Genomic DNA, 24,422 nt, shown 5'->3' on the forward strand with positions numbered 1-24,422 from the left:
TTTTTTGCACATCAGGGCCTGTAATTCTGAAATTTTTCTCGTTGAAGCAACAGTCACTATGAGAACTTTTTTATGATAGAGGAACAGAATCTACTGGCTCAAAGGAATCTAATTAATGCAAGATTCTCTAAAGAATCACTGAGGTCCTAAAAGGGTGGGATAGTCTCACTGGAGACTAACATACAATACTGGCCTTTTTATTTTATCTTACCGATTTGTTGACCAAGTCTGCTGAACAAACTATCCCTTTTCAGGGGCAACCAGGGAGTACCCATCTGGTTAAGTTACTTGTACTAGTAGGCAAACAACACTAAAAGGAACCAAACCCTGTACTCTGAGCAGCAAGCATCTCATTTACAGCTCATAGCTTTAGTCCTCTGCAATAATTGCCCTAAAAATGCTCAACAAAATTGTGGTTTGCTAAAGATGGGTCTAGACAACCACCACAATGGAGAAAAATGAGAAACAGAGCTAAGATGATGCCAAGAACATTGCTGCAGAACTCCTAGTATTTTGTTGCATCAACCCGAGAATTTCTTCTACTTAGCCAAAAAAGACTTCCATGTACTATTTTTCTTGGCTTCTTTTATAATGTTCAGTTTGTTCTAAACAGTCACCACAATTGCTGCCTTGGATGCCACAGCTACAGCTTGCTCACCTTCTGGGCAACACTGGCTAGTTCAACTGCTTGTACTTTTAAGGTCTCATCACAAAATCCCTTATTTGGTTAAGTGTCTCTCCCTGATATTTAGCCGTATGGGCCTGGAAGTTTAATAGCTCAAGGCCAAAGATGATGTGTAAACTTTTCCCCAACAGAAGTTAAGCACCCTGCTCTCTGTCTCTCTCATTTGAAGAGCACTAGAGGCAACAGCCAACTTGGACGCTCTGGCATAACCCAATGAGAGATTACTGTTACACTCTCTATAGGACTTGAATAAAGGCACTGTCACACCTACCGTCCTGTAAAACATGTCCATTTTTTAAGGGGTGAGATGGAAATGAGTCTCCAGGAATGAATGCCCAAAGGTATCAAACCCAGGAGGCACAACAGCAGATACAGGTTTGCAAATAGCTAGTGGACACAGGCTCTTCTTTTAGTGTCTGAAACTCCGTTGACTTCCACTTGAACTGCTTCCTAAAAAGACTGCGGATCTCTCCAAATGAGGTCTCATTTGAATACGAACTTGAGAAGACAGTATTCTCATCATCAGTCACATTCAAGAGGAAAGACACTCAGGAGCCGTAAGCTACATATTCTTCACAGGGGTACTCTAACCCTCTTTATGTAGATGGCCCTCTTGTACTCTTGGATAACTTGGTTTCCAGAAGTGCAGAGCCGACGGTGAGTTGCATGTTCTGCTACAGTAAGAACAGCTCCTCTGCAAATACCGGGTTTGTTGGGGGTTGAATGACTCTAGATGCTAGAAGTGAAGAGTCTTGTGGGATCTCAGTCATGGCTGATGTATGCCAGTTAGATCCCCAACGTTTCTGAAACGTCAAATACAGAAAAGGTGTTCAGCTCAGTCAAATGCTCAATGATGGAAAAACAGATACTTTCAGGTAGGTGAACTGCAGGATGATTTTTGAGAATTGTAGTGCAGAGCATTTTTCTGGATGATGAATGAGTTTGTGTGCTGTAGTTAGTTGTGAATCAGATAGCTGTGCAGTTTAAGCCAATTTATTTGCTTTAAGCTAAGACAAAGGTGGATCCTATGAGGGAGATTTGTGGCAAATTTAGCTACTTTATTGTAGTAGGAGGCAAGTTTCTTTGAGCATTCATAGGGTCATAGGATAGCGGCCCTAGAACCTTTACAAGCCTAGCCATGTTAATTCCAAGTATCCCCATTTGTTCTTTTTGGGTAGTTTGCAGAATGAATTTATGAACAGAGTGGGTTTGTGATCAACAACTGCTACCTCTGGTAGTACTGTTCAAGTTTGATAGGATAGGAGTGGTGTTTGAGAGTTGGCAAGAAGATGGTGGATAGAGTTTTTCTTGCAGTATCTTTTATTCATTAACCCAGAGTACCATCACATGGCGCCTCTGTACTTAAACACGAGCGCACTATAATATCAGAACTCCATGCTGTTAACCCAGAGTGCCTTCCGGCAGCTCAATTAAGTATATGGATGTAATTTCAAGCTAGCGTTGAAAAATAAGTTGAAAAAGTAACTGAACATTGTCAGTTACCTTCTCAACTTAGGATTTAGAGTGTAGTTACCTGATGGTCCTATTGGACTTTTGTGAGAAAAATCAGCTTCAATGCTCCCTGTCTTTTTACATGATGACACCAAAGTCAACTCTGTTTGCATTTCCTGAATTAAGCGGTGGGAGCCAATCGGATTCTTAGAATCCAAGCCACCAGTTGCACAACACCTCCAACCCCAGTTCTAAGTTTCCATTGTCCTTCCAAAATAGAGAGAGGGTCCAGCAGCAGCTATTCTCTTTTTCCAGATATTTGTAGAAATTACCTGCTTTGCTACTGGATCCCTCTATTTATTTTCTGTGCTGAATGGATTGCTACACAGGAGAGAGAGTACGGCGAAATTGAATTAGCTGCAATGGGCATCTGTTACCATAACTGACAGTCGCTTAGATCGTGGAACTGCATAAAATCTTTTTTTTTCTGTGAACGTTAATAGGTCAGCAGTGCTCACGAAACAGAATTCATTTATTACCAAAAAGGCAAGTTTCATCTGAGTTTGAGTTTAGAGAATTCCCTACTAGCAGTAGATTTAAAACAATATGGAAGTGGGTGTCTGTTTAGGTGGATATTATTATTCGAATCAGTTTGCAGATTATCTTGTACATTGCTGTACTGCTGTGTATTGGGGAGGATTAGTTCAGTTCCACCAGCGTAATTTCAGCTTCTTACTAGTGCTCCTTCTGTATTTAATTTAGAACTCTAAAATGCAGCTAGATGTTAGTTGTCTTGCTGGAGTTGCCTGTACCTGTAGTTTTGTTCTGTCTTCAATGAGTGGTATGCGGTATTTGAAAGTTTCTGGTAACCATGTCAATAAAATTAGACACATGTTTATGCAGATGAGGTCACCACCAAACAAAGTCCCTGGCAAATCCAAATTAACTGGTAAATCTGGCCTTCCAAAATTAGACAAAATCTGACCTTCAACCGAGTTTGCCAACAAGTCCAGTTAATACTAATAAATCTAGCCTGTTCACAGTTAGCCCGACCGATGTCCGTTTTCCTGAACAGGTCGTACAGAACGAAGATGATGACTTTGACAAGGCAGCACTTGCTGAGAAATTTTCTGAAGCAAGGAAGCTATTTGAAAGAAATATTAAAGATCAGACCTACAATACAAATGTACACCGTTTACCTGCAGCAAGCCTTTCTGGTCCATAAGGGGAAGGCGTTCTTTGGCAGCTCAGACAGAAAAGATGCAAGTACCAGTGCCTTACCTAGAACTCTTACAGTGTTGATAAACCTAGTAGTAGTGATGTAAAAACTTCCCATAGGTCATCTCCCAACACGGGACCAATTTCCAGATGATTAGTTTTTTGGCTGATAGTGACAAAGAAGATTCTAACAGAGATTCACAGGCACACCAGTCTGTCCAAAATGGCCAGGAAACTGCCAGTTCCAAAACTTCTGATAGTTCTTTGTTTCTTAGCCATGGTGGTGAGAATTCTTCTGAACTGTGCCTCTTCAGTGTTAAGCAGAGAGCAGAAAAACTTCAGTTATTTAGAAATCAGTGAAAATGGTTGTATCGGATCTGTTTTAATGGTAAAGTTTTCTTAAATTCCTAAGTACATTGTATAGCATGAGTATTACTGCATCATTTTAAAGTGTCTTGATTTCTTCCTGGTCTTTTAACATCCACAGAGCACTTTATATACACAACTCAGTAACCGTTTGCTAATTTGCAAAAACGATCATCAAATGCTCATGCTACACATTCCGGCAGTAAACTACTTTAAAACTATCCTGTTGAGAAGTCTTATATAGGAAGAAAGTTACACAGGATGCTTGGAGCAAAAGTCCTGATCCTGGTTTAATTGAACTAATTTTGAAGTGAAAGTAAGGATACATTCCAATTTTGAAAGAAAGAAAACATGAGCATAATCATAAAAACACTGTTCCAGACAGGCATAAACTTTTCATTCTGTATCGAAATGTTAGAGGCACAGACATGCACAAATGTACACGAATGCACACACATCTGTGCATGTGCTCACATGCATGAAATATTTTCATGTTGATGTTAGTCTGAATAGTATCAATAAAATTTTGTGTGTTAAAGGAAGATATTATGGTTTTAGTTTACAGATATTTGAAGATGTTTCCTGCCCCAAACTGGACTGCTTCTGAATATTACAAAGATGTAGATTTATACATGACTAAAACAAATAAAACAGCAGTCAATGGCAAGCAGATATTCTAACAGGATTTATTTATCTATTTGCATTTATTTACTCTGTATGAGATGTTCATGACCTGGACTGCAAGCTAGAATTAATAAATGCAGACACACATTTAATCTATACATTAACTCTCAAAGGTTTGGATTATGAAAAGTCTTACACTGTACTACTCTGAGCTTTAGTTGGAATTAAAGAGGAGATATAATGCTTTTGGAGTTCTTAAAGGGGCAATGTTACAAGCAGAGTTCATGTGTAATACCCATGTGAAAAGTTTAACATTGACTGAAGATTTACAGATAATGCATTATTACAGTGTATGTTGGCACAGTCACATTGTGGTTATACAGACACACAGATACGCATACACACACACAGACACATTTTGTGTATGTGTGTGCAAGTGTATGTATGTGTGTGTGTGTATATATATATATATATATATATATATATATATATATATATATATATGTATATATGTATAGACAGATATCAGAGAGAGAAATTCACTTGCAATAATTACACCAATTCCCTTTTCTACACAGACACAGATGCACAACTACTTATGGATAGGGTGGGTATGGAACATACTGCCATTGGCAAGGCAACTGTAGATGGCAAACCTCTTTATGTTAGGAAGACAACATACTTTTAAAAGTATTCAGCAAATGCATGGCAGAACACTATAGTCAAGCACTGATCACAGGCCTAATAAATGATACAGAAAAATTGATATGGTATAAAATAAGTGGGCATACCTTGGTATCACAGCTACCCATGCAGAGGTAATCACATGTATATGAACATCTCATATGCTTTATAGCTATATCAGCTGACATGGTTTGATCTTTAGCACTATATATTGCACTAATGAACTTCAATAGCTTGAGTGTTTTAGAATTCTGGGAACTCATAGTACACTACACAAATGTCAGCCAACCTTTGTTGAATCCAAGAGTTATGCACCAAAATTTACAAGTCTTAAAGAAGCCAGCTCTGTTGGTGTTGAGGATAATGCCCTTGCTAGGACACTGGCAGCCTGGTTTTAATTAACAACCTAAGCATCTGTAAGAGCTGGTGGGGAAGAGACGAAAGATGAGCAATACCTCCTCATCCTTCCTCAGGGAAGGTAAGGTATGCCAAGCTGATGCGAGGGAAGCCATTCCTGAAGCCCCAGTAAAGCCAGGGTAGGTGAATGTACAGGGGATATGGAAACTTGGGGGGGGGGTGCAGACAGACCTATAGAAATACTCGTACATGAGAGTTCACAATGGTCTCTTGAATATGCAGCCAATGCAAATGTATCTCTTGTTTAAGTCAGTTGATGTCATGGGGCACTTGGTAGCAATAGTTGTGATTCATTTGCTTTTACAAAATTGGGTTGCAGTTCAGAGTTTTGTCTTCCAATCTGTTTGTGTAGTTTGAGACAGCATTTATCCTGCTGGGTGCTGCACCTCCTCCTCCTTTGACATGATTTTTCCCTTTTGTTACACAGCCTATTGATGTTGTGATTCCACTAGGGTGGCTTGCTTTTCTGAGTTAGTTCTGTACTTGATGCTGTTGGGTTGGATGGTGTTTCCAATAAGTTTAAATACATGGGGTTCCTGCGTCATAGAGGGGGACCTATAGCTTGCAAGTAAGTGGTATGGGATTTGGCTTATGGTACTTTGAAGATGGAGAAGCTCAAGTTCATTGTCCTGTTTGCCCAGCCATGAGATATAGTTTTTTTAAAGTCAAACACCTCCACCTTTAGTCCCTGTCTGTATATTGTGGTACTTATTACTTTCTGGTATGTGACATTGCATATCTGCCATTACGCACTTAGGCCACTAATTCTAGCAAAATCCCCTAGAATTAATTTCTTATAGATGTCTTCTGACTTACTTGCTGACTATTACAAGCATGGAGCTACCATATGTTTTGGGTTTTTTCTTGACTTTGCCAGTCATTTTTGTAATTTAGCTGGTAGGAAGGGCTCAGTAATATCGAAGTGTTACACTATTTGACTGAATGACTCGGGTCTTCTCCTTACTGATGATACTGAGTCTGTGTTACATAACAGCTGCACAATGTAATACAACGAATGCCTACTCAACAGGTTATGTGCAGCAATTATCACCTGTATCTCAGCATGCATACCTTTGGAGTAATGAAAGGAAGGTCATTATCACATTAGCAATATATGCAGTTACAATATAGCAGTTAGTCATTATCACTTTTCAGGCAAAACTGTCAGTAGCTGTCACTGTTATTCACATAACTAGAAGTCATCATCACATTGATGAATGCACAAGCCAATTTTGTTCATTTTTTTGTGTTTTACATTGTTTACTTTTCTACTTTTAAGGTAATGACAATATCCAAACTCATAAGTTGCCTTTATGTATTTGAGACTATCCTGCACTGTTGTGGTAAAATATTTGCTGTGCTTTTGAACTGTGAAGTCATTTTGTTGAGTTACTGATTATAGTCTTGTTCTTTTACTATTTATTATTAAATATATTTCAACCTATCTTTTTGGGTGATATCTGTGAGGCATATTTCAGCTGTTAGAGTACCTGCATATCTATCTGGTGAGCTACCCAGGGTCTACGGTAATTGGGGACTCTGCCCCACAAGGTTGAGGACAGAATGACAATTGACAACATAAGAAAAATAAGTTATGCACTTGACATAATGTTCCATCTGTGTTATCCTTGTTCTGGGAAGCTGACAACATCTGATACCCTTGAGAAGTGTTAAGCATGGGCCTGGCAGATGAGCCATTTACAGGTTACCTCTGTCCATTAAAGACAAAGGTGCCAAACCAGGGATGCACTTCATGCTTTGTACATATTTCTGGCACGATAAGGTTGAAGTTAGTGTGTGTGTGTAACAGTCTCCCTCCCTTCAGGTGTAATAAATGTATGTAGGTCAGGGCAAGAGGGTTTAAATTAGGTCCCCCCTTTCACTCTTTTTGGCCACTGCCGAAAGGACACATGCAAATGGAAAAGGCAGAGCTAAGGCAAAGTGCTAGCACTGCATGCAATCAGGAGTCATTGCTGCTACCAGCAGTCAGTGTGTAGCCAGCACCAGCATGGGACACTTCAGGCGCCCAGGAGCTGAAGTTCCATGCCTGTCCTCTGCACATTAGTGGAGTGGCGGTCCTTACCCTGCTTCTTCCGTTTACACGTGCCCTCTCTGTGCCCCCTTGTCAGTCACTGTATGTAATTGGGTGTTTTCACGGGTGGTCGGGTATGTACCTCTGCAGTGCCATCACCACTTATGTATCTTATGAAAAGAATAATGGCCCTGTGGAGATTTGGATGGGCTAACCAGGTAATGCATGATATACATATATATGTAATCTTCCAATACATCTGTCAATTGTCAGTAGTGATCTGTTTGCATTTTCTTTCCTGTGTAGGTTCGCCCACCTTCTGACACTGACGAGGCTTCATGAGCAGAACAAGTGAGTGTGGGTATGTGGCCATTCCTACATTCACTGGGCTGTCAGCCATGCCTCTGTAAGTGACAACCACTACAACATGAACTTCCCCACATCTAGTGTGAAGGTCTACTGGATTGCAAGAGGAGGTATGCATTGGAGCGGAGTACTGCAGTTGTTGGAAGAGACGTGTTCCATCTACCCTGAGCCCGACATTCTTGTGCTGCACACTGGAGGGAATGATGTCATCAGTCAACCACTCGGAAGGCTACGGTTTCAAATCAGCACAATTTTTAACAGTCAAAGGGCAGCGCACAAGGCCAGACGTTTACAGAATGGGTTCATGCATGGCTTGATGCACAGAGTCGGTGGATGAACAATATGCCATGACAGCATCACCGCATATGATGTTCACCTTTTCAGAAGCGATGGTGTTCACCTAACTGAGAAGGGCATTGCGTTGTTCTTGAATGACCTCCACAATGGCATGAGGAGAGCTATGCATGATAAATTGGTAACATGCAGCTTGTGAGAAGAATGGAAAACACCCATGACCAAATAGGACCAGTATGGTAAGTAAAACTCTATTATGAGTTGTGTTGTGTAAAATATGATATTTTTCTGAGTCTGGCAAAAAACTGTGGTAAGGAGCTGGTGAAGATGCTGAGAAAGAACAACTGTTTCAGGAGAGTGCTACCACGTACAATCGAATATGTCAGTAACCATCCTGCAACACTTTTTTTATTCTGCTTTTATAAGGTATGTGTAGAGTTTAGATGACAGGAAGGCCCAAGTAATACAAAACTTGATCCCTTAAGTCCATTGCTGAATGGACACATGTAAAGAGAAAAGACATAGGTAAGGCAGACTGCTGACACTGAAGGAGGCTGTGAGACTGTAGTGGTATCAGCTGAGTAGGTAGCCAGTACAGGTATTGGACAGATCAGATGGCCTTGCAAGCCACTTAAGTCCCATGCCTGTCGGGTGTATATTAGAACATCGAAGTTTTGAAACATTGAATGATCTAATATCGACCCCTATTCAGCAAACGCTGAAAATAGTGAAGCTGCAGAACACCAAATTTTTTCCTAGGGAAAGAATTTGGTTGGCCGTTTCTGTTGCTTCGCTATTTTCAGCACTGTGGTGGAAAGTTACAGTTCGGGTTCAGGTAAGTGTGCGATTGTGTGGACGTGAGGGTTAGGGCGCGGGTGAGGTAAGTGTGCGATTGTGACAGACATTAGGGTTAGGGTGGGGGTAGGTGAGTTAGGGCGCAGGTGAGGTGAGTGTGCGATAGTGATGGACCTTAGGGTTTGGGTTATGGTAAGTGGATAGATAGTAGTGTATGTACAGTTTAGTGTAGAGTTAGATGTAGGGTTTTAACTGCATGTGTGTGGATTGCTGTTTTTTGGTGTGCTTGTGTGTTTCGTAACAGCAAATTTTTTTTCTGGGAAAAAATTCGCTGTTCTGCATGTTCGATATTTTAAGCGTTTGCTGAATAGGGTTCGATATTAGAACATTCAAAGTTTTAAGATTACAGTGTTCTAATATAGACCCTCTGCCTGTCCTGGGTTCATTAGTGGAGTGGCGGTCCTTACCTTACTTTTTCTCTATACATGTACCCATTCATAAGTATGTTGTCTACACCAATAATGTGTATATTTACAACGAAATGTGTCTACATGGTAAAACAACTGGGTCTGAATGCTGTATAGATATCAGTTTGTTTAGGACTCAGGTTATGGAAATTATGATTTGTTTTCATATTTTGGTAAATAACTTTGCAAGGTAGCATCTGAATGTGCTAAGTAATACCTCATTTTGAAGACAGTATTGATAGTTCCAACATGGTAAAAGAACTGTGCCTGTATGTTGTACACATGTACAGATATCAAAGTTTGTTTCGGACTTAAGTTATGGAAAGTATGATTTTTTTTTTTATATTTTGGTAAATAACCTTGCAAAGGAACATGTCAGTGTGCCAAGTAGTACCTCATTATGAAGACATGGTTACTCCTTACAACATGGTAAAAGAACTGTGTTTGTATGTTGTACACATGTACAGATATCAAAGTTTGTCTTGTAGGATTATGAAAATTATACATTTCCAATACTTCTCATTATTATGCCCATATCTTTGCAAGGGAGCATGGTGATGACACAAATGATGCATCATTTTGAAGCCGACATTGAGACACACAACTTGTACACTGATATGTAGTCTCGGTAAGTTACAGGTGATGAGATATGCTTTATCGATTATGATGAATATTATATTAATCATATTTCTGTGAATATCTCTGTAAAGGAGCACCACACAGTAATGGTTAAGGTATCATTTTAAAGCTGCTATTCATACAAATTAAATACAAATTGCATGGGTCTACATGGTACATTGACCAAGATATTGTGCTTTGCTTTTCCAAAAAGGTAAAATATATGCATAATATCAGCATTCCTAGCCAAATATTTAATAATGGCTGATACGCACTATCAACATTTACAATGTTGGAAAGGTCATTGTCTGCTGAACAACTTTTGCATTTACATTTTTAGTCTAGCTCTTAGAGTTATGAACATTTGTTTTCTGTTTGGTATTACAAATGGATTTTCTGAAAATGAGCTCTGGCTGCACTGTTGTTCCTATGGTGGAATTAAGCAGGCACCTTTTTGTGAGCTGCTCTGGATTGAACGAGTTACGGAATTCCACTGATCCTGTAAAGGGAGCCTAGTTTCTGGTGTGTAAATTTAATGGTGTGCAGCATATGGTGGTCATACTTGAGAATGTAATCTATTACAATGCCTAGATGTTTACTGTGAATTACAGTTTCAATGACAGCATTATTTGCTAACTTTATGGTAAAAGATTGCTTTTGATTCTGGCAACTTTTTGAGGTGAAAAGCATTAACTTAAGTTTTCTCGGGGTTGAGTAGAGGTTTGATTTTCTGAGCAAGGTTTCTACAAAGGAGAAAGATTTTTGGGCAATGTCTAGGAGTTTATTTATTGTCGAGGCCACACATATTAATGTTGAGTCATCTGCGTACTGAATTAAACTAGCATGGTGAGTGGAGGTCATATATTAAATAGTAGAGGAGACAGGATAGAGCCCTGAGGGACACCTTTAGTAACTGGTTGAAAGAATGAGTAGGTCTGTTGCCAGTTAATGGCATGTTGCCTTCCAGATATGTAACTAAGGAACCACAATAAGGAGTACTGTGAAAGTCCTGTTAAGGGGAGTCAAATGAGCAGATGCTGGTGCAAGACTGTATCAAATGCTTCTGACAAGTCTAAGAATATGGTAGACACAAGCAAACCCTTTCCTCTATGTCAGTTTATTATACTGAAAATGTAGTAGAGCAGTAGTGATGCTGTGTGGGGCCTAAAACCATGTTGTGTTTCTGAGAGCAGGTTATTTGAGGTTAGGTATTGCGTCAGCTGCATATGCATGCATTTGTCTAATATTTTGGAGATGGGGAAGAGAATCGCTAGACGTCTGTAGTTATTAAACTCTGGAGATGTACTGCTTTTGTGCAGTGGTATGATGTAGGATTTTTTCCACAGTGGTGGAACGTATCTTTCTGCTGTGGACCTATTAATCAGTATGGACACAGGGAAGGCTATGACGTCTGCAGCCATTTTTAGGTAGTCTGATGGTAGCCGGTCTACAGCTATAGAAGTAGTTTTTAGCTTAAGGAGCAACTTCTTTATGAGCGAGGTAGGTACTGGACTAAAACTGAAGAGCTGTGGGTGGTTTTAACTGGACAGGGTAGAGTGAGTGAAGCAGATGTGCTTGTGTCTATGAGAGATAACACTGATTATATAAATAAACTGTGTGGGGATACAGTCTGTGGTATATTCTGTTTTTGGAGGAGGACTAGTTGTCTTGCCAGGGTGAAGTAGTTTATTTAGCGATGACCAAAAAAGTTTTGGGTTGTTTATAGGTTTGTCTTGTAGGTTGGTATAGTATACTTGCTTATCCTGTTTGACATGGAGTTTTGCAAGGTTTCTAAGATGTCTAAATTGCTGGACGGCATTTTAAGTTCTATTTTATACCAATTTTTCCAGGCCTTATCCCTTTTTATCATGATTTTTTTTTTGTTTCCTTTGTCAGCCATGGTGCAGGGTTGGACTTTGCTCTTATTACGTACTGGTGCTAGACTATTTAAGGTCTGTAAAAAGTGTTCTAGAGCAGTATCTAGTGGCAGTGTTCTAAATACATTCCAGTTATATATTTTTTTAGTGTTTCATTGAAAATAACTGCGGACATTGGTTGTGTTTTGTATTTGATTATAGATGATATGGTTTATGTAGGTTATGGTGAGTTCTAATAGCATATGTTGGTATGCAGTCACTTACAGGTTCATAAGTAGGTACTAGGCTATTGGCCCTAGGGCATAATTAGGCCTAGCCAGAATGTTTCGGCTTGTGCCTCCCAGGTGATTTAGTTACCTGTGCCTCTGTCAAGCAGGGCCACAGAAGTGATTCCCGGGACGAGTTCCCCATCCACTCATCAAGATTCTTCTTGAAGACAGCTAATGAGTAGCTCTGCCTCACATATAAAGGGACCTTATTCCAGAGCAGGGGGTGTCTCTGGGACACGAATCTGTCCCTCAGAGTCCTGTTTATTGTTGAGGTCAGGTTAAGGTTCCTAGAGAGTGTAGTTCAGGTAGATTGGGTTTTCCTTAGGTGGAGCATTTCTAGCAATTCGGGGTTTGACATAGCCTTGTATGTTAGGCAGAGATCACCTCTGAGCAGCCGGTATGCAACACAGTGCAGTTGAAGTTTTTTTAGCCTGGTAGCATAGGGCATCTGTTTTAGGCCCGTTATCCTCTTGGTGAGGTATTTTTGAGGCCTCACCGGTTGTTGCAGGTGTCTAGTAAGATCCATCCCGAATGGGGCATTGTACTCAATAATGGGTCTAATGAGTGATGAGTACAGGGGGACAATAACTTCCTTTTTCTAGATGCAAACCCCTTTGTAATAAGGTGGGCCATGTAGAAGGAATTTCTAACCACTTTAGCGATGTGGTTTTCGAAGAAGAGGTTACTATCCACTTGGGTCCTTAGGTCTCATCACACACTCTGTGTTAAGTGAGCTGCCACCTTAGTGGTAATTCGTAGGTACTTGGTTTTTCCCGAAGGGGATGACAATACACTTTCTGGCATTTAGCCTGAGGCCATGATTTTGGCACCATGTATCTGTTTCAGTGAGACCCTTTTGAAGGATATCTACATCAGTAGGGGTCTCAATTATGGCACCAGGTTTGCAGTCGTCTGTGAACTTTATTAGCCATAGTCTCTCTGTGTTTGCTTGTACCTCAGAGAAGTAAATACCGAACAGGAGAGGTCCCAAGACTGAGCCCTGGGGTACTCCACTTGTCACAGGTTTAGAGTCGGACCTAGCGTTTCCTATTTTCACTGTATGGGTTCTGTCCGTGAGCCAGTTAGCAACCCATCTTGTAATGTAGGGGGTTTATATTTAGGTTAGTGAGTTTGTCTAATTCCCGAGTGGGGAATGGTATCAAAGGCTTTCGCAAGGTCAAGGTATGCAGTGTGGACCACCTTTCCCTCATTGATTGCTTTGGTGACCGTCACGAAAAGTCAACCAGGTTAGAAGACATGACCTGTCTTTTACGAAACCAAACTGGATAGGGTCTAGGGTTTGTAAGTTCCCAATGTTGTTTATGAGTTCCATGATGATACGCTCTATATCCTTGCAGACAAGGCTCGTCAGACTGATGGGGCGATAGTTTCCGGGATTGATAGTGGCTCCTCCCTTGTGAAACGGGAGAACCGTTGTTGAGCGCCACTCAGTGGGCACATAGCCTGAGGTGAGGCCGTAGTTGAATATGGTATTTATGTGAGGGATTAGTTCGTTTTGCAGTTCATGTAACACGCAGCCTGGGATACTGTCTGGTCCCATGGATGTTGTGTTTTTTGCTTTAGAAAGTGCCGTTTTTACCTGGGTGTCTGTGATTATGGGGGCAGCGCAATCTTCTGGTATAGATATGGGCCCTTTAGGGGGTGAGGGTGGGGTAAAGTTTGCACTGAGCCTATCTGCCAGTATATTGGCGATATCAGTTGGTTCCGTGATTTTTGAACCATTATGCTGTAGCTCAGAGAAGATCTGAGAGTTGCCATTTAGGTTCCTGACATAGCTAAAAATGCTTTGTGGTTGTCTTTGGTGTCCGTTGTGATTTTTCTTTCAAAGCTCGCCTTTGAGGATTTTAAAAGGGATCTTAGCTTTTTGCCAAAGTTGGTCAGGGAGCTCCTCCATTCCTGGGTTTTTACTCTTTTTGTAATAATTTCTTCCTTTTATTATAGAGCTTGTTTATGGCCGGGGTTCACCAGATTGATTTCCTTTTTTTGGAGGAATGGGTCTTGGTTTTGTTCGGGATAGCACGGTCCATGCTCTCATGCAAGTGCTTGTAGAGTGCTTTTGTGCAGGCTACAGCAGATTCAACTAAACTGTCATTCTGCATGGGAGTAACAAAGTTTGCCACCTCTGTCTTAAGTAGCATAAAGTTTGCTTTGGAGAAGTTTTTCACTGTTGTTTCCTTCGGGGGGTGGTATGTGGATATCGAGGGTGATGAGTTTATGGTTTGATTTAACTTATGCTATCTGAGTGGCAATTTATTTTTATTAGTTTGTCTGGTTTCTTTGTAAGAATCCAATATAACATTGAGCGTCTCCCTGAAGTTGTACTGATTCTAGTAGGTGTGATTACTAATTGTCTGAAGTCGTACAAGTTTATGGATTCAGTGGGGTTAGTGGAATTTATGAGCTGCCAGTCTACATTTAAGTCACAAAATATTATAGTTTCATGGTTAACTTGTTGGGACATCAATGTATCAATGTATCAATGTTATTTCCTGGTGGAGTAAGAATTGCTGTTAACCATATAGTTTTCCTATTGTTGATTTTTTAGGTGTGTTAGTAGTTCAGCATTGTTAAATTTGGGTATTTCCTGTGGAAATAAGGTAATAGTTATGGATTTTTTATGGATTATTGTGACACCACCTGCACGCTTGTTTTGTCTGTCATGCCTGAGTACAGTGCATCCGGGGGGGGGGTCCCATTATCCTTTATTGCCTTTTTAACCAAGTTTCAGTAGTTATGACTACATCGGGAGTGTATGTGGCAAGATAAGAATGTACGTCATGGATTTTATTGCACATACTTAGGTTTATATTTAGTAAGGTGAGTATGGGTTCTGTTTTTTTGCTGAGAAATATTAAGTGACTGGTTTATTTTAGGGTTGGAAGTGATGGTTTTATGAACAGTGGGGACCAGGGTTGGGGTGAATAGCTTCACTAATTTTTTTGAACTGATATTTTACAGAGGGAAGAGTATGGCCAGTTATATTTTGGTCTTGGTTTGATATTTGATCTTAAATTTGGATGCTTAGTTTTAAGATATTCATAAAAAAATAAATCAGATATAGTTTGTTTGTAGAGATAGGGTGTTATGGAGAAAGACAGGCTGGGCAGATCTTGATGTTCTTTGTGAGAAATGGTTGAAGTCCTAAGTATCTGAAGGAGGTGGATTTAATAACTGATGACAAAGGCTAGTAGAGTGAGGTGAAATACTAAAATAATCTGACATAGGGGCATCTTATTTAACCTGGGTTTTATCTTTGTTGCAAATTAGATAATAAAATGTTAGGAGAGTAGTGGGTTGGGTTTTAGAGATGCAATTTGAAAAAGTCTTTGGTGATAAACTAGAGTGGGTGTTAATATTGTGAGTAATTGTATTGTTTTCCTACTGTAGGGAACCAATGGTATTGGTCAGAGGAATATGTGGGTGGTGATATGGAAGTATAAATGTAGAATAAGAGTGGGTGGGTGAGATTTGGGGGTAGGGAGTGAATAAGCCTTAGTGTTAGTGAGAGCGAATGAAGCAGGTTTTCTCTCTCTTGACAAGGTTTCAATCAGTGTCTTAACGTAAACAGCTGCAAATTTGCTCAGAGATAAGTAAAAGGAACAATGCAGTTTAAAAGGCCTCATTGCCAGTAGATGAGTAGGACACAGTTTTAGTAGGGGTGTTAGCCCACTATCACATTGACCTGATTAATGGTGATAACAGCAAGAAAATGCACTTGACTGTTTGAACTGTGTAATGTAAGAAGGTTTCTATGGACTTTGAAATGCAAAGTCCAAAAGCCTACCTCAACCCCACAGACCAGCAAAACAATGAGAAAAAAGCAAGCCAGAATGCAGTAGTTCAGTTCTGGAAAACACTGGCTGAGGACTCAAAAGTGGTTACACAAGAAGAAAAATAAACTTAAGGAAGGGGAGACCGTGGACTACTAAAAACAATGAATTGAGCACAGTTAAATGAGAAAGTACCAGGGGAACTGCTGTGGTCTACGAAAATGGAGCTATTATAGTGGACAAAGTTCTTTGTTTTAGGCGCCATAACATTTATAATTTATATACAAATATAGCCCACAGACTGGTGTTCAAACTGCAGACTTCACAGTTACACACACATCTATTTGCTTGCAGGGACACTTCTACTGAAAAATAAAAACATACTGAAGAGACAGATGAGTGCACTGAGTTGATGTTAACTGTGCATTTCTTTGATGTTCTACACTGTACATGATCTACCATTATTTACAGTTATGTCCTCCTGTTTACCCCCCCTTCACTTCAGCCCCTTGCTCTGGTGCCTTTGCAAATCTGTTAAGTCTATGAAGGTACTTGCCTGAGATTACTTTACTACATGATTCAAGCTCAGCATCTGGGTATATGCAGTCAATGGTTTTGTGAACCTGACCCAGAAGCTGCTTCTGTTGGGTGATCTCACCTGCATAACTGCTGCATATCACAGCACCTCTGCTCCCGGCTCACATACCTTGGGTGTTTTTGAATCACAAAGGATTGTGGTGTGGGATTTCTGCTGTGTAATAGCCTTACACACTACAGTTAGTGAAGAGGATTATGGCTCTGAGCTGTTAACAAGCTGTGTCCTATACCCAGGGTACACGGTTCCATTCTTTCCACATCCATTTGCCTGCTAAGTGACTATCATCAGGTCACTTAACCAGACAGTGCAGTGTGCATGGAAGCAATTCTCCTGAACCACATGCATAGTGATTACTTAGGAACCAACAAAAGGGAATTAAGTAAAAATTTAAAGGGACACATGCTGATTCTTCATAAAATAAGACTTTAAAACAGTTTAATTGCCTTACCACAGTAATTAGGCAACTTCTAATGTGCAAATATACAAGCAGGCATATTTACTCCTCCATTTTCAGTGAAATGAATGCTTCCAGAATTAATCTGGTTTTGGGGTGGTTTGGGAGTATCAATAAGTAGTTTTACACCCATCTAATAAACATATATTATACACTCACCATATTCGTGCCAAGTGAAGTTCTGCAGTTTTTTGTGGTCCCCCACTAGAACTTAGTATTGACAGAGGCAAACTAAACAATTTTAGATGTGCAAGTAACAGCTAAGTCACTCGCTAGTCACCACTCAATCTTATTTTTCCATAAAGGATTTTACCTGAAAAATTTTTCTCCATGCAACACTGGTAGCCCCAAGGAATCTTTCCAATTCAGAAATGCAGCTGAAATACAGAACCCAAGGTGGCAAGTAGTGCTTCCGATCCTGAGCAAATTCCTGCAGAAGATACAAACATCAAACTTGGGTAACAGAAATCAAAATCACTGCTGCACATGTATGTAAAGTGAACTATACAGTACAGTAAAATTTTAAGAACCAATGCCACTGTAATATGCTAGTTACCAGTTTGCAATCTGTTAAGATAAAAAGCCAAGGTGATATTGCTTCTGTGTACAAGTCTGCTGAGGTCTCTCACTACATGGAGTACTGCATGATTCAAATGGAAAATGGCTGCAGCCAACAGAGTGAATCCTGAGGAATTAAATGTTGTGTGCTGGAACAATCACTGAAGACAGACTTGGCAGAGGGAAGGACTGAAATGGTAGAAAATAGCAAGGTGCTCTGCATAAATCAAGGTGAGAAAAGTAGTAGTATTGCAGCAGGACAAATACAGTTCTGGAGAAGTAAACAGAAGGACAGCCAGAAGTTGCTAGAGGCCAGCTTGCAGATAGATGTACATACTGTAAGTACCATATGCATAAATGAACCAAACAGAAGAGAGGCAGCTCTTCTAATCAAGTCGAAACAAAACTACAAGATGATAGGTCAAGTATCTCCTTATGAAAGAGAGGTAAAATGGCAAAAAGGGTAACATAAGTGCAGCTACCAAGACATGTAACAAAGTGAGAGATAATAGCCTCTCAACATCCTTTCATAAACTACGGTTATACAGCATCTACTTTTCAAGTTGTTTAATTTTTTCCTTACTTGACTACACTGTAAGATAACAGAGTAATAGCTTGAAAAGTTGTTTCATTGCTGGGCCAGTGTGCCACTCAGCACCTACATTCCTTTCTTTCTTGCACAAGTGTCGCAAATACAGTTTGCTTTTGTTAACTTAATGCCTACTGGCAGTTAGTTAAATGTCAGATTCCTCACCGCCTGCGGTCTGGATTGCAACCGTCTAGACCATGATTAAGTTACAGTGAAACAAAGCTTTGTGTTTGGTCTTCTGCCAACTGCTGTCAGCTTGAATGAAACCAGGCTGCCTACACAACTAGTGCTAAAGGTATAATTAACACCACAGTATGCTGCTCATTTTAATAAGCTAAGGTACTCACCATAAAGTACAGTTGTGTACACTTACCATAAATGTAGATATTCAAGTGTCTTCACTGTTGCAGTCATCACATTTGGGTTATCCCTGCCAGGGTAGCCCTTGGCCCGTCTGAATACCAGAGGCTTAGTATTTCTGCGTTGGTTGCTGTCACGTCAGGACTGATGTCAGGTCGTCAGTAATATAAAGTAAGGCAGCCGATGCCATTACATCAGTTTTTCTTGCCCTAAACTGCCAGGAGCCCCCAAGTAGGAGCCAGGTTCTGGTTGTACAAACCCACAAGTAGAAAATAAATACCAATATTTCCCTTGTAAGGAAAGATAAGAAAAAAAGGGGGATAATGGGAGGGAAACCAGGACTGCAACAGTGAATACACTCGAACATCTACATTTATGGTAAGTGTACACAACTGTACTATGCTCTTTGTGTTTCACTGTTGCAGTCATCACATTTGGGTTGATTCCCAAAGCTGAGGAAATGGATGGAAGCAGTCAAGGAAACTAGAGGCTGGCTAGGATGCCCTGCAAGACTGCAGAGGCAAACCCTACTCTGGATTTGGAGAAGGGAGGCAGGTGGTAATGTTTGGTAAAGGTGTGAACAGATGTCCAGGTGGCAGCCTACAGGATGTCCCTGGTGGAGACTCCTCTAAGGAAAGCTGAAGAGGTGGAGCCTGCTCTGGTGAAGTGAGTCCTGACCCCCTTGGGGGGGAGGCTTTCCGTGTTGTTTGTAGCAGAAATTGATGCAGGGTGCTATCCATTTGGAAATGGTTTGTTTGGAGATGGCTTTGCCTTCTGCCCCTGTAGCAAAGCTAACCAGCAATTGATCAGACTTTCTGAAGGATTTAGTCCTGTCTAGATAGAATCTGAGCTGTCTATGCACATCTAGAGAGTGCAGGATCCTTTCCCCCCTGTTCTGGGGATTAGGAAAAAAGGTGGGGAAATTAATGGATTGGTTGAGAGCCACACTGGACACCACCTTGGGCATGAAGGATGGGTTAAGTCCTGAGGGATACCCTGTCAGCATGGAAGTTGATGAAGGGTTCCACAGCCATAAGTGCTTGCAGCTCGGAGACTCTTCTGGCTGAAGTGATGGCCAGAAGGAAAGCAGTCTTCCAGGAGAGAAATTTTAGCTCTGCCGAAGTAGCTGGTTCAAAGAGGGGCAGGGTTAGCTTTTCCAACACAAAGTTAAGGTCCCAAGCTGGGGTTGGAGCTCTTATGGGTGGGCCTAAAGTTGCTAGCCCCTCTTAGGAACTGTTTGATCAAACGGTGTGAGAAAAGGGGCTGCTCAGTGGGAAAATGAGCAGAGATAGCAGAGGCATGAATTTTAATAGAGGAAAAAGAGAGGCCACTGTGTGGCAGGTCAGCTAAGTCATCCAGGAAGACAGGGAGGGAGGGCTGCACCAAATTGGCTCCCTTAGCCTGAATCCAGGTGCAGAACCTTTTCCATTTGTCAGCATAAGACTTTCTAGTGCTAGAGCATCTAGCCTCACGTATAACATCTAGAACCTGTTTACTGAGGTTGGCAGATTGATCGAGGGTTAGGGAATAAGCCAAGCTGCCAAATTGAGTGTCTGCAATTGAGGATGCGTGAATTCCCCTTCCCTCTGGGTCAGAGGTTTGGAATCTGAGGAAGATGCCATGGTGGCAGTGGGGACAGGCTGCACAGCAAGGGGCACCAGTACTGGCGAGGCCAGTCTGGAGCTATAAAAATTGCCCTTGGTTTTTCCTCCTTTATTTTGAGCAGTACCTTGGGGATGAGAGGTAGTGGAGGAAAGGCACAGACCGATACACTGACTCAGGGAAAGGAGAGGGCATCCATTTTCCAAGCCAAGCAGTGATGCTCCCTGGTGCAGAATTTGCTGAGCTGATGGTTGGTGTAGGAGGCAAACAGGTCTACCTTTGGGGTGCCCGATTTCTGAGTTATTATAGTGAAGGCTCTTCTGTTGAGCTGCCATTCATGTGGGTCCAGACGATTTTTTCTTAAGTGGTCTGCCAGAGAGTTGAAAGAACCTGGTAATAATTGTGCTAACAGGTGGAGTTTCATGGCAGAGGTTGTGTGCCAAAGGATCAAGGCCAGCCTGCATAGAGGGTAGGAGGGAGTCCCTCCTTGCTTGTTGATATACCAGATCACAGTGGTGTTGTCTGTTTTGATCAGGAGAGCCCCTGGGGAGAGAAGGGGTTTGAAAGCTATCAAAGCATGCTGGACAGCCATCATCTCTTTTTGATGTGCAGATAGATTTGCTGTGGGCTCCATTGGCCCTGTATGCACCTGCCTTCCAGGTGTGCACACCAGGCATAGTCTGATACATCTGTGGTGAGAGTCTGGGCGGCGTCAAGAAAGGCAATCCCTTGTTGTGAGAGCATGCTGTTGCTCATGAAAGAAAATCTTTTCTGAGGCAAGGTATTATTAAGAGTCTCCAGGTCTTGAGAGTGTTGACACCAAAGGCTTTTTAGGTACCACTGAAGTTTCCTCATATCCAGTCTGGCATATGGAATGAGAAGTATGCAAGATGCCATGAACCCCAGGGCTTGAAGGATTTTCCTTGCAGATAGCTGGGGTCTGGTGGCTAGTTGAGAGAAGTAGGCTGTCAAAAAAGTTTGCTTTTCTGGTGTAAGGAATGCTATCTGGGATGCTGTGTCCAGACTTGCTCCCAGGAATATAATTGTTTGGGTGGGCACCTGTTTGGATTTCTTTTCATTGATTGTGTACCCTAGGGAGGTTAGTATGGACTTTACAAAGGCCAGGTACTTGAGCAGCTTTTCCTGGCTGTCTGCCTGAATTAGGCATTTTAAGTATGGGTAAAATCTGGATATTCATTTGTCTGCAAAAGGCAATAGCTGGAACCAGACATTTTGTGAAAACTCTGGGAGCAGTAGATAAGCCAAAGGGAGGCACAGAAAACAGAAAGTGCTGAGATCCTGCCCTGAAACAGAGATATTTCCTGCATGATTCCCTGATAGGAATGTGGAGGTAGGCCTCTTTTAGATCTAGGCTGGCTAGCCAAGCATCCTTGGACAGCATGGGTAGCAGCTGCTGGAGGGTGAGCATTTTGAATTTTGGGATCACCAGGAAGGTGTTTATAATGGACAGATAGAGGATGGAGCGCCAGGTGCCCTCTTTTTCTTGGTACCAGAAAAAGTCTGGAGTAGAAACCTTGGCCTTTCTGTTCTACAGGAACGTGCTCTACTGCCCTCATAGAGAGAGCAGGAAAATGACTTGCTTTTGTGCCTCTGCCCTCTGATTTGGAGGTAGATCTCGGAACCCTTTTGGAGTTGGAAGGGTGTGGAAAGAAAATTTGTATCCCTGGGACACTATGCTGAGAACCCGGCAGTCGTTGGTAATGGCGGCTCAGGTGCTTGTCTGAAAGGAGAGTTTTCCTCCTAGGGGTAAGTGAAGGTGGGCAAAGGGAGGGGGTGGGGAAGGAGAGTTATTGTGAGTTCTTACCATAAGGGGTGGATTAGAACTCCCTGGTTTTGAAGTGGAGGTAGTCCACTGCTTAGATCTCTGCATTCCCTGTGGCTGCTGTCTGGGGAGTCTGGTTCCCTGGGGTCTGGGTTGATCTGGCCTACTGGGAGCAGGAAAAGACCAGTGCTTGGTTGGACAATGCCTGCTGAAACTGTAAGAAATCCTTAACTGTTTGCATACATTTTGCTTTTTCTTCCATCATTAAGACCTCTTCTGCTTTAGTCCCAAATAAGTTGTCTTTGTGCAAGGGGGCATCCATCAATTTAGATTTTACATGGTCTGGCAAGGGCTGTTCCTTAAGCCATGCATGCCTTCTAAGGACAGATCCAGTGACTGCTGCCCTGCAAGAAGCTTCTAGGGCATCAAAACCACAGTGTAAGGTGTGTTTAGTTACTTGACCTGCAGAATGCATTAACTCTTGTAACTCTTTAGATTCTGCACAAGCAGGAAAGGAAGACATTTTTTTTTATTTCAGGAGTTCCAGGGTATGTTGCTGCAATTTTATCATATGGAACTCTGATAGCAAACAGTAGCCGAGATGCATATTTTTTTACCCCATCTGTCTAGTGCTTGGGAATCCCTATCTGAGGGGGTGGGATTCTTAGCAGAGGTTGCCTTAATCCCTTTAGGCCCTTGTGAAATTACCTCAGGGTCAGCAGTAGGATTTTTAAAAAGAAATTTGTGTGAGTCAGAGGCTCTAAGTACCTGTCTGGTTTTCTGGGTGCGGGAGGGAGGGTGTCGGGAGTCAAGCTGGATTCCAGGAAAACATCCTCCACAACATCCAGGACTGAGGAGATGGCCAAGGGTCTGTGCTGTAGATCTAAGAATTCCCGGAGTCTCTTTTTAGACTGAGGGTAGTCCTGACTCTCCCATTGGAAATGCTCCTTTAAGGTATGAAGGGTTTCCCCAAAGGAAAAATCCTCTGGGGGAGAGGCTGAAGGGATGAAATCCTCTGCATCAATATCCTCATAAGTAGAGAGGGGTTGCATGTCTTCATATTCAGATGCATCAGAGTCATCTGACTCTTGTTCAGACAAAACTACAGGGGACAGATCTCTTCCTTTTGGAGGGGGTAGCTTGGCTTTCCCTGATCAGCATGATAAGGTCTTCTGCCATTTTAAGCATGTGAGACTAAGGCAAGGAAGCAGGTGCCTGAGATTGGGTCGTCTGTTTCTTGGATATGGTTCATACCCTAGGCCTAAGAAACTTGGTCATTAGTCGCAAAAAAAAGACGTCTGTATGTGTCTGGAATCGGTAGTGCGAAGGACTTCCTCGGAAGCCGGAGCCTGCTCAGCGGCTTTGGACCCATCCAAGGTAGAGACTGCAGGATCCTTAGTCAAAGAAGAGTTTTACAGCATACTGGACACCGAAAGGGTCTTGGTAGCGGCCTGCGAATCCACAGAAGCGGGCATCAGGGGCTGCAAAAGCACCTCACCGAGAACCGGGGAACTAATGAAAAGCTTAATGAGAGAGTCGTCGGTAGTTTTGGACCTGTGCGGTCTGTCTCTGTCTTTATCTTTACGTTTTTTCGGAAGATCTGCTGCCAGATTGCTTACTGAAGCTATATCAGAGTTAGAGGACTGTAAGCGAAAATATCTAGCTACAATAAGGGCCTAATGACAGATCGTTCTGGCATTGAACAAAGCACAGAAGCGACAGCGGGGGACGTCGTGGTCTGGGCCTAAACAAGTGACGCAGTAAGAATGAAAGTCTCGGTGTGGTATTTGCATTCCGCAGGCGAGACAACTGTTAACTTTTTCTGACATCGGTTAGTGCAAGAAAAAAAGGATCCCCAAAGGGGTACTTAGCTTTAGAAGACTTCAGCTTCAATTCGGTAGATGAAACTTGGGTAGCGTCCGACCGGCACTTGTGCAAACTGCTTCTGCTTCGGGCTCCACGGCAAGGAAAGACTGATGCAATGGCGTCAGCTAGCTTACTTTATACTACTGATGACCTGATGTCAGTCCTGAAGCGACAGCAACCAACCCAGAAACACTAAGCCTCTGATATTCGGGCCGGCCGAGGGGTACCCTGGCAGGGATTACCCAAATGTGATGACTGCAACAGTGAAACACGAAGAACATCAGCAGTACTCTCAGGTAGCGTAATTAGGGCTGTAGTTTAGAGGAAGCTGAAGTGAGTTTTTCACAGCTGTGAATCTCTCTCCATGCTAGCTAATGCAAGCTAATACTCTGATATTCCTGTGAAGATGACCAGCATGTGCCTCTGAATGCCTGGGCTGGTAAAGCACTGTGTTCTGAGCAAAAAAAAACAGCACAGGGAAAAACTCAGTGTAACAAATGGTTTGTTCATTTGTGTATTCAAAGTATACCAAACAGAGCATTAAAATACATCAGCAAAAGTCAAAACTGATCTTCTGAAGTATTAAAAATATCTTCTAAAATGATAGTACTACAGGGACCCCTTGAAAGAAGCCCCCCAAGTTACAAGCCCATATCA

The 24,422-nt window shown here is 41.8% G+C and overlaps 1 protein-coding gene across 2 annotated transcripts in view; it reads right to left on the bottom strand.

Annotated features, from left to right (window-relative positions):
* Window positions 1-24,422, bottom strand: part of PLEKHM2 (pleckstrin homology and RUN domain containing M2) — a 1,089,177-nt gene that overhangs the window by 15,923 nt on the left and 1,048,832 nt on the right. For both annotated transcript variants that reach the window (XM_044061870.1, XM_044061869.1), the window contains one exon: window positions 17,321-17,437. In XM_044061870.1, the coding sequence (XP_043917805.1) occupies window positions 17,321-17,437 (117 nt within the window). The remainder of the gene's footprint in view (window positions 1-17,320; window positions 17,438-24,422) is intronic.

Source organism: Protopterus annectens, chromosome 2.part0 (assembly GCF_019279795.1).
Source record: "Protopterus annectens isolate FY-2018-M chromosome 2.part0, PAN1.0, whole genome shotgun sequence".
NCBI classification, from domain to species: domain Eukaryota; kingdom Metazoa; phylum Chordata; order Ceratodontiformes; family Protopteridae; genus Protopterus; species Protopterus annectens.